The sequence below is a fragment of the Chenopodium album genome, chromosome 15 (genome assembly GCF_948465745.1).
Source record: "Chenopodium album chromosome 15, dcCheAlbu1.1, whole genome shotgun sequence".
Taxonomy (NCBI): Eukaryota; Viridiplantae; Streptophyta; class Magnoliopsida; order Caryophyllales; family Amaranthaceae; genus Chenopodium; species Chenopodium album.
In genome coordinates this window covers 8022694-8035509 of record NC_137848.1, presented here as the reverse complement: position 1 = coordinate 8035509, position 12816 = coordinate 8022694, and the positions used below count along the sequence as shown (strand labels likewise).

The following is a 12816-nucleotide window of genomic DNA, read 5'->3' as shown; positions in this document are numbered from 1 at the left end:
TGAATTTGTGATTATCAATATAAGTAAGCTGTTTTCTTCAATTCCTCTTGAGTTTAAAATTTGGAAAATTTATCAAATGTTATTCAATACTCCGGTCTTTTGTGGAAAAGGACATTAAATACAAAATCAGCTGCTTAAACTACAAAATATAAACCTGCTCTAGATGTTTGAATCTAACTAAATACAGTTCCTTGATGAACTACGTAACTAAAAGTCAGTTGTGATGATATACAGAAATGCAATGTGGTGAACAAGAGTTTTAACGTGCGTATGATGAAATAATGAATTATACTCGTAGTAATACTAGTAAATAGCATACGCGGTATGGTTTGTAAAAATCGTAACATATTCCTTTTTTTCTTAATACTGTAAATGAAATCATAACATGAAATCATAGCTATAAATAAGTGTATGTAGCACTACTGCACTAGCATTATAATGGATATATATGTCTATAAGAACACTGATCAATTACCGCGTGTAAACACTTTATAATTACTGTAATTATGAAATTCTATCCCAGTAATTTCAATGAAACATCAATTTAAAACTAATTAATGACTTCCAAATTAAAGTTCCAAGTCAAAAAGTTAGTCATTTTTTCCAGAAAAATAAGTGCACAATTTCCACTTTAAACTTATAATGGCCGACCTCATGAAATTCTTCAATTTGACAATTTCTTACCGATTATTTTTTTGGTGTTCCACCTGGTTCACCCTTTGGGTTAATCCGGATTTTGGAATCAGTTTTGGGTGGTTAGATTCCAGTCCCCTCTCAATTGTTGTTGGGGGGAGGGGGGGTTTCGAACACGAATTTTGCTTATCATGTGTAGTCCCAATCACCAGTACACCAACATCTAATTGATATTTTTTACCCATTATGAATGGAAGAAATACTAGTTTTGTCTCAATGTGCCAGTCAATACTAGTTAGCAGAAATTACAATGTGCATAACTCCATGCAACCAAATTCAATCGTCTTGGTTACGTTGCATTGTTTATTGAAAGGTAGTCGTCATTTGTAGGTACTAGCTTAGCCACTATAATTCATGATTGAGCATACCTTAAGTTGTATATATAATTGAATATCAACAACGGTTTAATTCATTCACAACAAACATTTCTCCTAGTACCTCACGTATCTCCAAAATGAAAACAATTCCACTCATTTCTTCTTCTTGGCCTTTTCTCTTCATCTTGATTGTATGTAGTCGTATACCTTTTGTCTCTAGCCAATGTCTCCACGATCAAAAGTCTTTATTGCTTGAGTTAAAGAATAATCTTGCATTTGCTCCCAATGCTTATGACAAGCTTGATGGGTGGAATCAAAGCACAGATTGCTGCCACTGGAGTGGTGTCACATGTGACAACTCCAATGGTCGAGTCATTGGGCTTGATTTGAGTAGCAAGGATATCATTGGTGGCATTGACGATTCAAGTAGTTTGTTTCATCTTCAGTACCTCCAAAGCTTGAATTTAGCGAGCAACAACGATTTGCAAGGTGAAATTCCATCAAGAATTGGCACACTGTCTAGCCTCACTTACCTTAACTTGTCATGGGTAGGCTTCAGCGGACAGGTACCTATTGGAATATCAAACCTTGTCAAATTAGTTGTCCTTGATATTTCAAATTCAGGGGTAGAAAATGCACCTTTATACATGCACAAGCCAAATTTGGCAACAATCATTCGAAACCTGACTAATATTAAGGAACTCTATCTTGATTATGTCATTAATTCAGCCATAGGGGATAAATGGTGCAAGGCATTATCGTCATCACTCCCTCGCCTTCAAATCTTGAGCATGTCCGGATGTGAGTTGAGCGGTGAAATCCACAAGTCCCTTTCAAATCTCCGCCATCTTTTGGTAATCATGCTCGATGATAATGGCAATATGGGTGGACGAGTACCAGGATTTATGGCCGGGTTCACAAACTTGACGAAGTTATCGCTAAGTGTATGTGGCCTATATGGGATAGTCCCTAGTAAAATTTTTCAAGTACCCACACTTAGAACCCTTGACTTATCAAGTAATGAAAAGTTGCAAGGGAATTTGCCAGTCTTTTACAAGAATGGGTCTCTTGAGGAGTTATGTCTCTCTTCTACAAACTTTTCTGGCACCCTGCCAAGTTCCATCAGCAACCTTAAAAGGCTTCGTGCAATTGATCTCTCTCGAAACCAATTTTTCGGAATTGTACCAAGCTCCTTGAACAACCTTAAAAGGCTCCTTAGAATTGATCTCTCCTATAACCAATTTTCTGGTCCCATTCCATCATTTTCATCCTTGAAGTATCTAAAATCCATAAATCTTAGATTTAACCATTTGAATGGTTCAATCAATGCCACGGATTGGGATAGGTTACTAAGTTTAGAAGAGCTTAACTTGTCTTATAATTCGCTTGATGGAAGTATTTCTACCTCATTATTCAGTTTGCCATCACTTCAGTTGATCGATTTGTATAAAAACAAATTCAGTGGGCAACTGAATGAATTTGCAAGAATAGCCTCTTCCCAGATTAGTTATCTTGACTTGAGGTACAATAGCTTGGAAGGGCCAATACCAAAGTCATTTTTCCAATTAAGAGAGCTCCAATTTTTGTATATGTCTTCAAACAGGCTCAATGGCACGCTAGACCTAGCGGATTTTCTACAAAGATTTAAGAGCCTCAAGGAACTTGATCTTTCATTCAATCGCTTGTCTGTTGGTACAAACGATTCCGGGGAAAGCTCCACTTTTCCCCAGCTACAGATCCTATTTTTGGCTTCTTGCAACTTGCGTACCATCCCTACATTTTTAAATAACCAAACATCTTTACAAAATCTTGACCTTTCAATGAATCAAATCACAGGCACAATACCCGAGTGGATGTGGAAAATTACTAGGTTCAACCTTTCTTTCAATCACTTAGTGGAGCTAGAACCACCTTTGACATTCTCAAATAATTTAGGGTTTATAGATCTCTCTTCCAATAATCTTCAGGGCAAATTCCCATTTGTCAAATCCAATTATTACTATTTGGATTGTTCCAACAATAATTTCACTTCCATCAATCCAGACATAGGAAACTATCTATCATATGCTAGCTACATGTCATTTTCGAGAAATAATTTACTTGGGATCATCCCTGCATCACTATGCAATGCCAAAAATTTGGAGCTTCTTAATCTAGAACATAATCATTTGGGTGGCACAATTCCCGATTGTTTTACTACCATGACCCGACTCATCGTGTTGAATTTGAGAGGAAACCAATTAGACGGTGAAATCCCAGATAGATTCACAAAAGGTTGCAGTTTACAAACTCTTGACTTGAACAGCAATTTTATGCAAGGAAGGATACCTCGATCACTTGCCTACTGCAAAGATTTGAAGGTATTAGATCTTGGAAATAATCAATTGAATGACACTTTTCCTTGTCATTTAAACAGCTTGTTTAACTTGCAAGTTCTCGTCCTTCATTCCAACAAGCTCCATGGAACTATTGTTTGCCCACAAAGTCACTCAATATGGCCATTGCTTCAAATAATGGACGTAGCTTCCAATCACTTTGTTGGTGAGCTAAAATCCCAAATTCTTTTCAAGTGGAGGTTAATGATGGCTGGAACAACTAAAGAGAAATCAAAATCTAGGTTTTTGCAATGCTCTAGTTCAACCGGTGATTACTACCAAAATTCAGTGTCAGTTAACTTTAAAGGTAATACCTATGAGTTGCAATACATCCTAACAATCTTCACTAGCATTGATTTCTCCAACAATGCTTTTCATGGGGAGCTACCGGAAGAGTTGGGAAATTTGAATGCACTTGTAGTTCTCAACCTCTCTTACAACTCCTTCTCGGGGCATATTCCATCATCATTTGGAAATTTGAGCCAGATTGAGTCATTGGATCTCTCTTGTAATAACTTGAGTGGGAAGATACCTTCACAACTTGCAAACTTGAATTTCCTCAGCTACTTGAACCTTTCCTTCAACAGGTTATTAGGGAGGATCCCAACAGGCACTCAACTTCAATCATTCAACGCATCGTCATATGAAGGCAACCAAGGACTCTATGGTCCACCATTGACAACAAGAAATCCAATAATGACTCCAGCTACTTCTTTAAAGCGATCAAATTGGAGTTCAAAGAACGAACGAGAGTGGATGTTAAGGGGTGCTGAAGTTGGGTTTCCGGTTGGGATCACCATCTTTGTAGGGCCTATCCTTTACATTAAAAGGTATAGGGAATGGTATTGCAAGCATCTTCATAGACTGGTTATGAAAATTCTACGAAGGGAAGATAAAAGTACAAGGGAAAGGAGGAGGAGAAGGAGGAGGAGGAACCAACAAAGGCAGAGACGCTAGACGCCTAGACCCATAAAAAGAGATGAAATAGAAGAATTGAACGATTGGAAAGTATAATTTTATTTGTTCATATATAGCAACTTACTCCCTCTGTCCCTATTTTTTTGCCCCATAGCTAATTTTTGAGTCAACTTTTAATAACTTTGACCGCAAATTCCCATTAATGTATAAGAGATAATATAGTCAAGTGGGATCTTGTTGGATTCGTCGAATTATATATTTTATTAATGTCAAGTTTTTTATAATTTTTACACTTATAGATTTTGAGATATATACGTTTTAACACGCGTCTCGAAAACCGTAAAAAGTCCAATGGAGCAAAAAAAAGGGGACATATTTGAATCTAATTAAATGTAGTTCCTTGAACTACTAAAAATCATCATCAATTTTTAATTGCAGCTAGATTGAATAGTGCTATGTAAAAATAAAAAAAAAAAAAATAATAATCATTGTCTTTTTCAATGACCATTATTTATAAAAAAAAAAAAAAAAAAAAAAAAAAAAAAAAAAAAAAAAAAAAAACCAATCTAGTCCTTACAAAATCTTCCATCATCCTGTTAATTATCAAATGTAACTATGTGCAAGGCTTTGTCACAAAAGTTAACATAGGTTTATATTAAAATTATAGTTTTGCACAAGTACGGTGAAATAATGATTATAGTATTTTTTTTTTTTTTTTTTTTTTTTTTGAAACAATGATTATAGTAATTAGTAGAGTTTGTAAGGTTGTACAGTAGAAGTATTAAGGCATGATACTATTTCTAGTTATTGTTGCTGCTTTCAGTCTAATTATGGAATTATTATCCTTCCGTAATAGGTCTGATGAAACCCTTACTTATTATCGTTTGTAAAGCATGTCCACATTGCGTTCTTAGATGGAACCATGGTCATTCCAGGTTAACATCACTCAGTTAAGCCAATGCTTCAAATTACATTATGGGCTTATCTTCCCATCATAGCGGCCACGTAATATCCAAAATTCTGAGTGCTATTGTAAACTAGTACTACTGAATTTGAGCCAGCTTGTATCACTAGATTTCTCTTGCAACACCTTCAATGGAATTATACCTCAGCAGCTTGTAAACTCAAATCCAACAAGCACCCAGCTTCAGTAATTTACACCGACCCCTATTTTGTGATACACCCGAATGTAAACTTTATCCAAGAATAAAGGAAATCTTTTCTAAAATCTGACCAAATATTGATGCATCTGAAATATCAAATGCAGGAAAATAAAAAAGAAACTGCTCCTCTCATACAAATTTCACAAACCAATGACTATTTTCGAAACTACTTGAAAAATATGAGGAAACATCTGATGCAAAAAGGATACAATGCTCCTCTCACATTATGAAAGCTGAGTATGAGTTAGCCTATATGAAGAGTATGGCTACTACATACACGAGTCATACAAGACTATGAAGACCCAAATTTACAACAAAATCATACGGCAAGACCTTTACTCCTTACTGCTAAATATTGACAAAAATATTAATATTTTTCTCTACCAGGATGATCCCAGTTTTAACAAGGTGACCATAGATACAAGTGGCTTAGGATGTTGATTCCCCTTCCTTCTTCAACAATTCCTGTAAGAATACGGTGTGATACATGATAATTTAGCATTCAGCTCTCATATAATCCCTCTATTCGATACGGAGTTTAACATACTTTTTTATGCATTAAGCTTTAGCTACTTCGTATTAACTAGTTATTGTCCCGGGCGCTCACTAAAAATTTGTAAGTGTAATAAAAACTAAATTTAAAAGGTTAGTGTTCAACAATTTTTATAAGTGAATAAAAATATAATAGTAAATTTAAGGGTTTGTTTGGCATCATTTTTTATTTTCAGTTTCCTGTTTTTTTGAAAATCAAAAACCAAAAATAGAAAACAAGAAAAAGGTGTTTCCACTTTTCTGTTGTCAGTTTTCAAAATTATCATGATTTTAATAAGTTAAAATAATTTTTGATTCATTGTGGGGCATATATTATACACTTTTAAAAAACAAAACACCAAAAAATAGAAAACCACAGCAATGCCAAACAAACCCTAAGATTACAATTTTATGTTAGATATTGATATAAAAAATGCAAAATATCATTATGAAAAAACTTCTAGATGAACCCTAATACTATTCATAATTTTATATACGTACTTCTACTTTTGAGTGATTAGTGGTCGAAAGTAAAAATTCCAAAAGATGTGCAAGCCTTGTATAACAGAGGGAGCGGGGGGTCTAGAATCCACAACAGCTTCAAAGGAGAAAGGCAAATGTAGATGCATGGCAGTTAATTTACCTCTTTCACTGCAGAAATTGACAACTGCTGCCTAACTTTCTTCTCCCGTTGACACTCCCCACACCAGCTAGAGAAATCCGTCTGATATTTCTTCAGCTCCCGGAAGACAGAACTGCATCAACAAATCAGAGGGTAAATAATAGAAGACATTGTGCATTTCTAGCTCTGACCATGCACCACATTGTAGTCCACCTTGGTCAAAATGGATAGTGCTGCTTAATTATATAATCATCAGCTACGCTCTTCAGACACCCACAGGTGACAGGATATAAGAGAGCCAAACAAACCCAATAAATTGTGATACGCTATGGATAATACATGTTACATTAAAAAAAATTATAAAAAAAAAAAGGCAAAATGAGTGGTTAGCCTCAAATTTCAGCAAATTTACGATGGAATCCAGGAAAGACGCACCTCAAAATTCGACTTGGATGACTATTTTGGAAAACATGATTATTTTTTATCATAGGATTGCAGCAACAATGTTCTCATTTTAGGAAGGTAACTATTATTAACACCATTCTTCTTTCCAAAAGCTTAAAATAGTTTCCTTTTGAAAATGTGAAATTTACAATTTAAAAACAGCAATTTACACACAATGTCTAAGCAACTGATATACCTTCTGCACCATAAAATCAAGTTGACCCTCCTCCCTTGAGTAGTGGCACGAGCCCCATGGCGATGGCGACCACGATGAAGAATAGCACGTCCAGGAACATGGGAGTAATCTAATGATTCCTGAACCAAACAGAAATAATTTGCAAGAAAGTGTCACCCATGGCACCACATGGAAATCAGAAGGAAAATCTACAATACAATTAATATGACCCAAAAACATTCCTAAGATGTCCACAGGAAAGCAATACTTTAAAAAAGTACAATTGCAGAAAAAATATTTAAAAAGTCAGAAGACCATAAATGCAAGAGCCGAAGTATTGAAATAACTACTTCATCAATGGTCCCAAAAACACTTATTTGCTTCCCATATTTTCATCCACATGTCCTCTGTCCTATAGATTGGTGTAAACATCTTTCTTTGGAGTCCATGTAGCTTTACAGGCTAAATCGTTAAAAAGATACACAATGCAAGTTATGCAGCTCTATTAAGTAACTGGAAACACAAAAACAGTGTGAACAAAGGACAGAATCTGTTGCTTCAAAGTGGATATTAAGAATTATTTGAAAGGAAACTTATTGACAGTTAAATTTTTGAAGCCCAAGAAATAACTGCAGTAAAACATGCAAGTGAAGTGCAGCAGCTTTGTAGGGAAAGAAAAATAAGAAATGCAACAGTTTCAAAGGGAACTTGCCAACTATGCCAAGTGAATAAAGTGTGATTATGATTAGCTGCCTGAGTAATGACAATATAAAATTCAGGAATCTCCGAATCTGAGATTTTGATGACATAATAGTCAAGATTGGTTTGAAACCAACATAATAAAAATAAAAATATTCTCAGATCAGAGCTTCAGTTACAGCTTAAAAAATTAAGATGGATTATGACTAAATGACTGACGGGTTATAAGAAGGCAATAATTATAAATTCAGTTAATCTGTCACTAACTCCCTTTAGGAGTTTAGGGTCTCATGTTTGGCTTTGCATTTTCATGCCAAATTCCAGCACATATTGCTATTGCTGCTTAAACTCCCATCTCCAGTTCAGTGCCCAACTAGGATTGACCTCCAGACAAAGTTTGGAAAAATATTACATCTAATAATAGAATTCTTTACAAGAATTAAACATACTAAAATTACTAATTCTATGGTCTAAAATATCAAAAGTCAACATTGCTCATGCCTTTGCCAACTATAAGATCATCTTCCAAAGCGTCTAATACATCCAATGAGCAACACTACTTTGTAAATAAACTCTTATAAACAAATATATACGTGAAGGTAATATTCTATAAACGCACATTTTTCCACTACAGAACCTCAGAAAAACATAAATTATCTTGTTGACCTCTTAAAATATGTTGTATTTATGCTGCTGCAGCCTAAGTGCATTTGTTGTCATCAAGAACAGTCACCACAACCTCTAATGCATGTTTTACATTAACTTCATGTGTATTAGTACATACTACCTCCGTTTTTTTATTAGTAGACACGTTTTGACTTTAGCACTATTCACACACTTCCTTTTGATCGTGTTTTGTGGTTTATACATAATGAAAAATATAGTCATGTGCGATCTTGTTAGATTTGTCACGATATATATTTTCAAATTATCAAATTTTCATAATTTTTGCTTATTGGTAATTAGAGATATCAATTGCTGAAGTTGTGCATTGGCAAACGTGACTAAAGAAACGTGTCAACTAAAAAGAAACGGAGGAAATATTATATTACAGTTACAAAGAAAAAGTTTACATAGTATTAAACTCATATAAAAGAACAAAATTGATCTTTTTTCTTTAAAGGAAAAGCTCAAATGGCAAGTACCTCAGCCTGTGTTTCTGTATTAACATGTTTCTCACATCTAACACCTCGAAAGAACAATTCTCCACCAGAAAACTCCTGGCCTAAGCATACATTCAAAGTGACTTCAGCATCATCCACATGAAAACCTGTGAATCAAAGCAGAAAAAAATTACTATGATGCGCCTAAAAAGAAGATAAAGTGAAGCCACCAAAATTGATTCAACAGCAAAATTTCCCACTTGCAACCGGCTAAATTTTTATTTTACTAGCATTCATCAGCAAAAATAAGCTCCAAAACCTAATTTAGAGAAGAGTCTTCATAAAAAAGAATTATATTAAAAGGACTTGAACAGGACTCCATTCTGATAAGAAGGCTAAGAAGAAAAACATCAAGCCCACAAGCAAAAGAAGTAAAAAAAAAAAAACAAAAAATTATCAAGCGCCATATGAATCCTAGAGCAAAAGTACATGTTACAACTATCAAGTTTCGAGTGAGAAACTGAACACTTACCTAAGTCAATATCCTTATGAATTCCATATTGGACAACAAATCCATGATGAGAAATTAAACTGGATCCACCAACTTCAGGGTAGAAAACTGCATGCAGATTTAGTCACACATTAGTATCTTCAAAAACATGCTTCTGTCTTAGATTCTTAGGCATTTGAACATTCTTGAAACACTTAGAAAATTATGTATTACCAACTTCGGGGAAGAAAACGGCATACAGATTTAGCCACACATTAGTATCTTCATAAACATGCTTCTATCCTAGGAATCTGAATATTCTTGAAACACTTAGAAAAATATGCATTACCTTTAGAGATGGGACGTACAAAATCCTCCATTAGTTTATGAAGCATAGTTTCCATGCCAAAGTCATCAAGAACAGCACCATAATTATTCATTGTATTTGGCCGCATAATTTTGCATTTTGTGTCACAAACCCACTTTTCAATATTTTCTACCTAGGCAAGAGATTTCTATAAAGTAAGACAAGAAAAACCAAATGAATTGAAACTAACATGGCAAAGAAACATTAATCCTCCCGATATACCTCCTTCAGTAACAAATCACAAAACTGAGGCTGTAGAATATCAAAGGTAAAAATCCCAGGTGCAGGCTCAGACATTATACTTCGAAAACTTTCTTCTGTATTATCATGAATTGCTTTAAGAAACGAGGGGACAAAGAAGTTCGTGGCATGCATGCTATACAGCTCTTTGTGAAGTGGCTGCAGACAGAAAGCAAACTTAAGTTACCAGAACTCTTTTTTTAAAAAAAAGTTACAGGAACTCAAGTATAGGTAAGAATCAGGTATTCCCAAGAGAAAAATCAGGTCTGATTGTTAGATCTTATTTTTAACTTATTTAATTTTATTTAATAGGATAAGTTCAAAAAAATAAGTTCAAATAAAATAAGGTTACGAAGACAAAAAAAAATATAGAAAACCCAGATAAAATAATTCAAACAAAATTAAATGAGCCAAATAGAACTTAATAATAGATCAGAGGACATCAAAAGTTCAAAACAGGATGCAGGCAAAAATCTTAAACACAACAAAATGAATCACAAAGGTAGTGAAAATAGGAACAGAAAAAAGAACAGGAGAATAGTATAGGAAAATCTAATTAAAAAATGCATTAACGCATCAGCATAACCCATTTTCTTCACAGAAATCCTCTGTATTAAATTGTTAATCAGTATAAATACACTTCAACCTACCTCTGTAATCTAAGGTACAAAGTACTGCAAATGACCAGCTATTGAAATGACATATGTTAAATAAACATAGACCTTCTCATGCTCAGTTGCTCACAGGTCAAGTAACCTAACTTCAAAAAATCAGATTTCATAATTGTATTTTTCTAGGATCCTTTTAGTACTATACTCAAACATCAACACCACCAAAACCAAAAGAGGTATCCTAAGAAGATATTATTCACATGTTTTGACTCTTCTATTATATAAAATAATGTAGACAGAGCAATCTAGATTCTAGACAAGTAAGAATGCTAACACTGCCATTTATCAATGAAAAGTCAAATTGTATTGATAATCCTATTCTTATTACAAAAAAAGATGGTTCACCCTTCTCCCTTGCCAAAGAATTTACAAAACCACCAAAGGAAAAGATGACAAGGATGACTTCATAGAAGTTACAGAGGAACCATAATCTGAAATCCTACATACCCTGTATTTAAAATTCAAACCTATTTATGGATGGCAATGATACCTTTTCTCCTCCTCCCCAAAAAAATCTCAAAAGGTTTTGCAAGCTATTGCACATAATACTCCCACTATCAATAGAATGTTGCCAATTTGCCATATTGTTTAATCCCCTCACAATTAAGAACACGAAAATTCCGCTAGCCCAATAAAATTGATGTATAATTAGATAATCTTGCCAGTTGCCATCACTTATTCTATATGGCAGCATCTAGAAGAATAACATAGAAAACCTTCACTATTTTAAAGGTGACAATTTTTTCCGGGCATCCTAATATGGTAAGTACATCTACTATTTCTAAATAAATGGAGTAAAAACACATAATCCTGCCTTGTTCAAATCCCAAATAGCAAGAACCACGGCCTAATCCATTAACAAATCGCTCGTCTTCACATTTCCAAAACCTTTACTCCCAAATTTCTATGCTTAACCATAACCAAACCCTAGATATAACGACGTCCAATTAGAAGCCAAATCCACATTCCATCAACCAAAATTCAAAACCCACATCTCATCATTTCCAAACAACTCCATTAATTAAATACACAAGCTTCAACAACAATATTACAATCAGCAATTTCACGTCATCAAAGAATTCCTCAAACATCAAGAACTAAACAAACAATTTACCTGATAATTCGAAATAATCTTCTGCCTGTATTCCCGATGCTTCTGAGCCTTATTAAAAACATAATACCAAACAAAATCGAAAAAAAACACATCAAATCAACAAAATTCCCAAAATCAAAAACAAAAACCCAAAATCCAATCAACAATCATCACAAATCTCACCCTAATTCTTTCTCCTTCAGGCGAATACTTGAGCAAAATATCCCGCATAAAATGAAGCTTAGAATCACGAGAAGAGCTCAACAACGAAGGAGGCAAGTAACGTTCAAGACAAGTAAAAAGCATAGGATCGTACTCCAATGCTAGGTCATCGTAATTGTCGGGTTTGTGCTCTTTGTTAGGGTTCAACGACAGACAGAAAGTTGGCGCCGAAGAAAGCGTGACTCCATTGCCGTTGATGTTGCCGTTAATGGCGGTGATCGCCGGAGATTGGTCTTTTCTCCGATCAAATGCGCCGTCGACGGACATGGTAATGGCGATGGTGGTGGAAGAGAGGTGTTGAGTGGAGAGGAGAAGCGATTTTTAATTGTTATTCTCAATTTTTTTTTCCCGTTGGTGCAAGTTAGGGTTTTGTCTCCTTTTATTTTTTTATTTTTTTTTATTTTTTATAGTTAGATTTTTGGGAGGATAGGATGAAAAATATAAATTACAATTACAATATGAAAGTTGTTATAAAATATGTTAATAATGGATGGTCATTATAGCTTGTAAATATCACTTTTATGACTATCTTAAGTATGGTTGTAATAACACCCTTGTAATCCTCCTTTGTCATTAGGTCACATTAACCCTCTCATGAATGGACTCTTCATTGTCCATATAAGTTACAATGTTCTATCATGTATATATATAGGTGACTAATGAAATGGATGAATATAGATATAACACTATTAC

General features: G+C 34.4%; 2 protein-coding genes across 3 annotated transcripts; one reads left to right on the top strand and one right to left on the bottom strand.

The window, feature by feature from the left end:
• The first annotated feature begins 1147 nt into the window (after nucleotides 1-1147).
• Nucleotides 1148-4342, top strand: LOC145580719 (receptor-like protein 6). The gene has a single exon (XM_081637836.1). The coding sequence runs from the start codon at nucleotides 1148-1150 to the stop codon at nucleotides 4340-4342; it is 3195 nt and encodes a 1064-aa protein (XP_081493962.1).
• Nucleotides 4343-5521: 1179 nt separating this feature from the next.
• LOC145581775 (2-oxoglutarate and iron-dependent oxygenase domain-containing protein CP2-like) lies at nucleotides 5522-12464 on the bottom strand. Of its 2 annotated transcripts, none has more exons than XM_081638801.1 (9): nucleotides 12085-12464; nucleotides 11923-11970; nucleotides 10120-10296; nucleotides 9880-10030; nucleotides 9573-9659; nucleotides 9083-9207; nucleotides 7260-7378; nucleotides 6641-6752; nucleotides 5522-5931 (listed from the first exon to the last, which is right to left on the bottom strand). In XM_081638801.1, exons 1-9 carry the CDS (start codon nucleotides 12388-12390, stop codon nucleotides 5896-5898), a joined length of 1161 nt encoding a protein of 386 aa, XP_081494927.1. In that variant the 5' UTR covers nucleotides 12391-12464; the 3' UTR covers nucleotides 5522-5895. The 2 variants fall into 2 exon arrangements, with proteins under 2 accessions (XP_081494927.1, XP_081494928.1); XM_081638802.1 differs by having other exon boundaries at nucleotides 11923-11964.
• Between the last annotated feature and the right edge of the window lie 352 nt (nucleotides 12465-12816).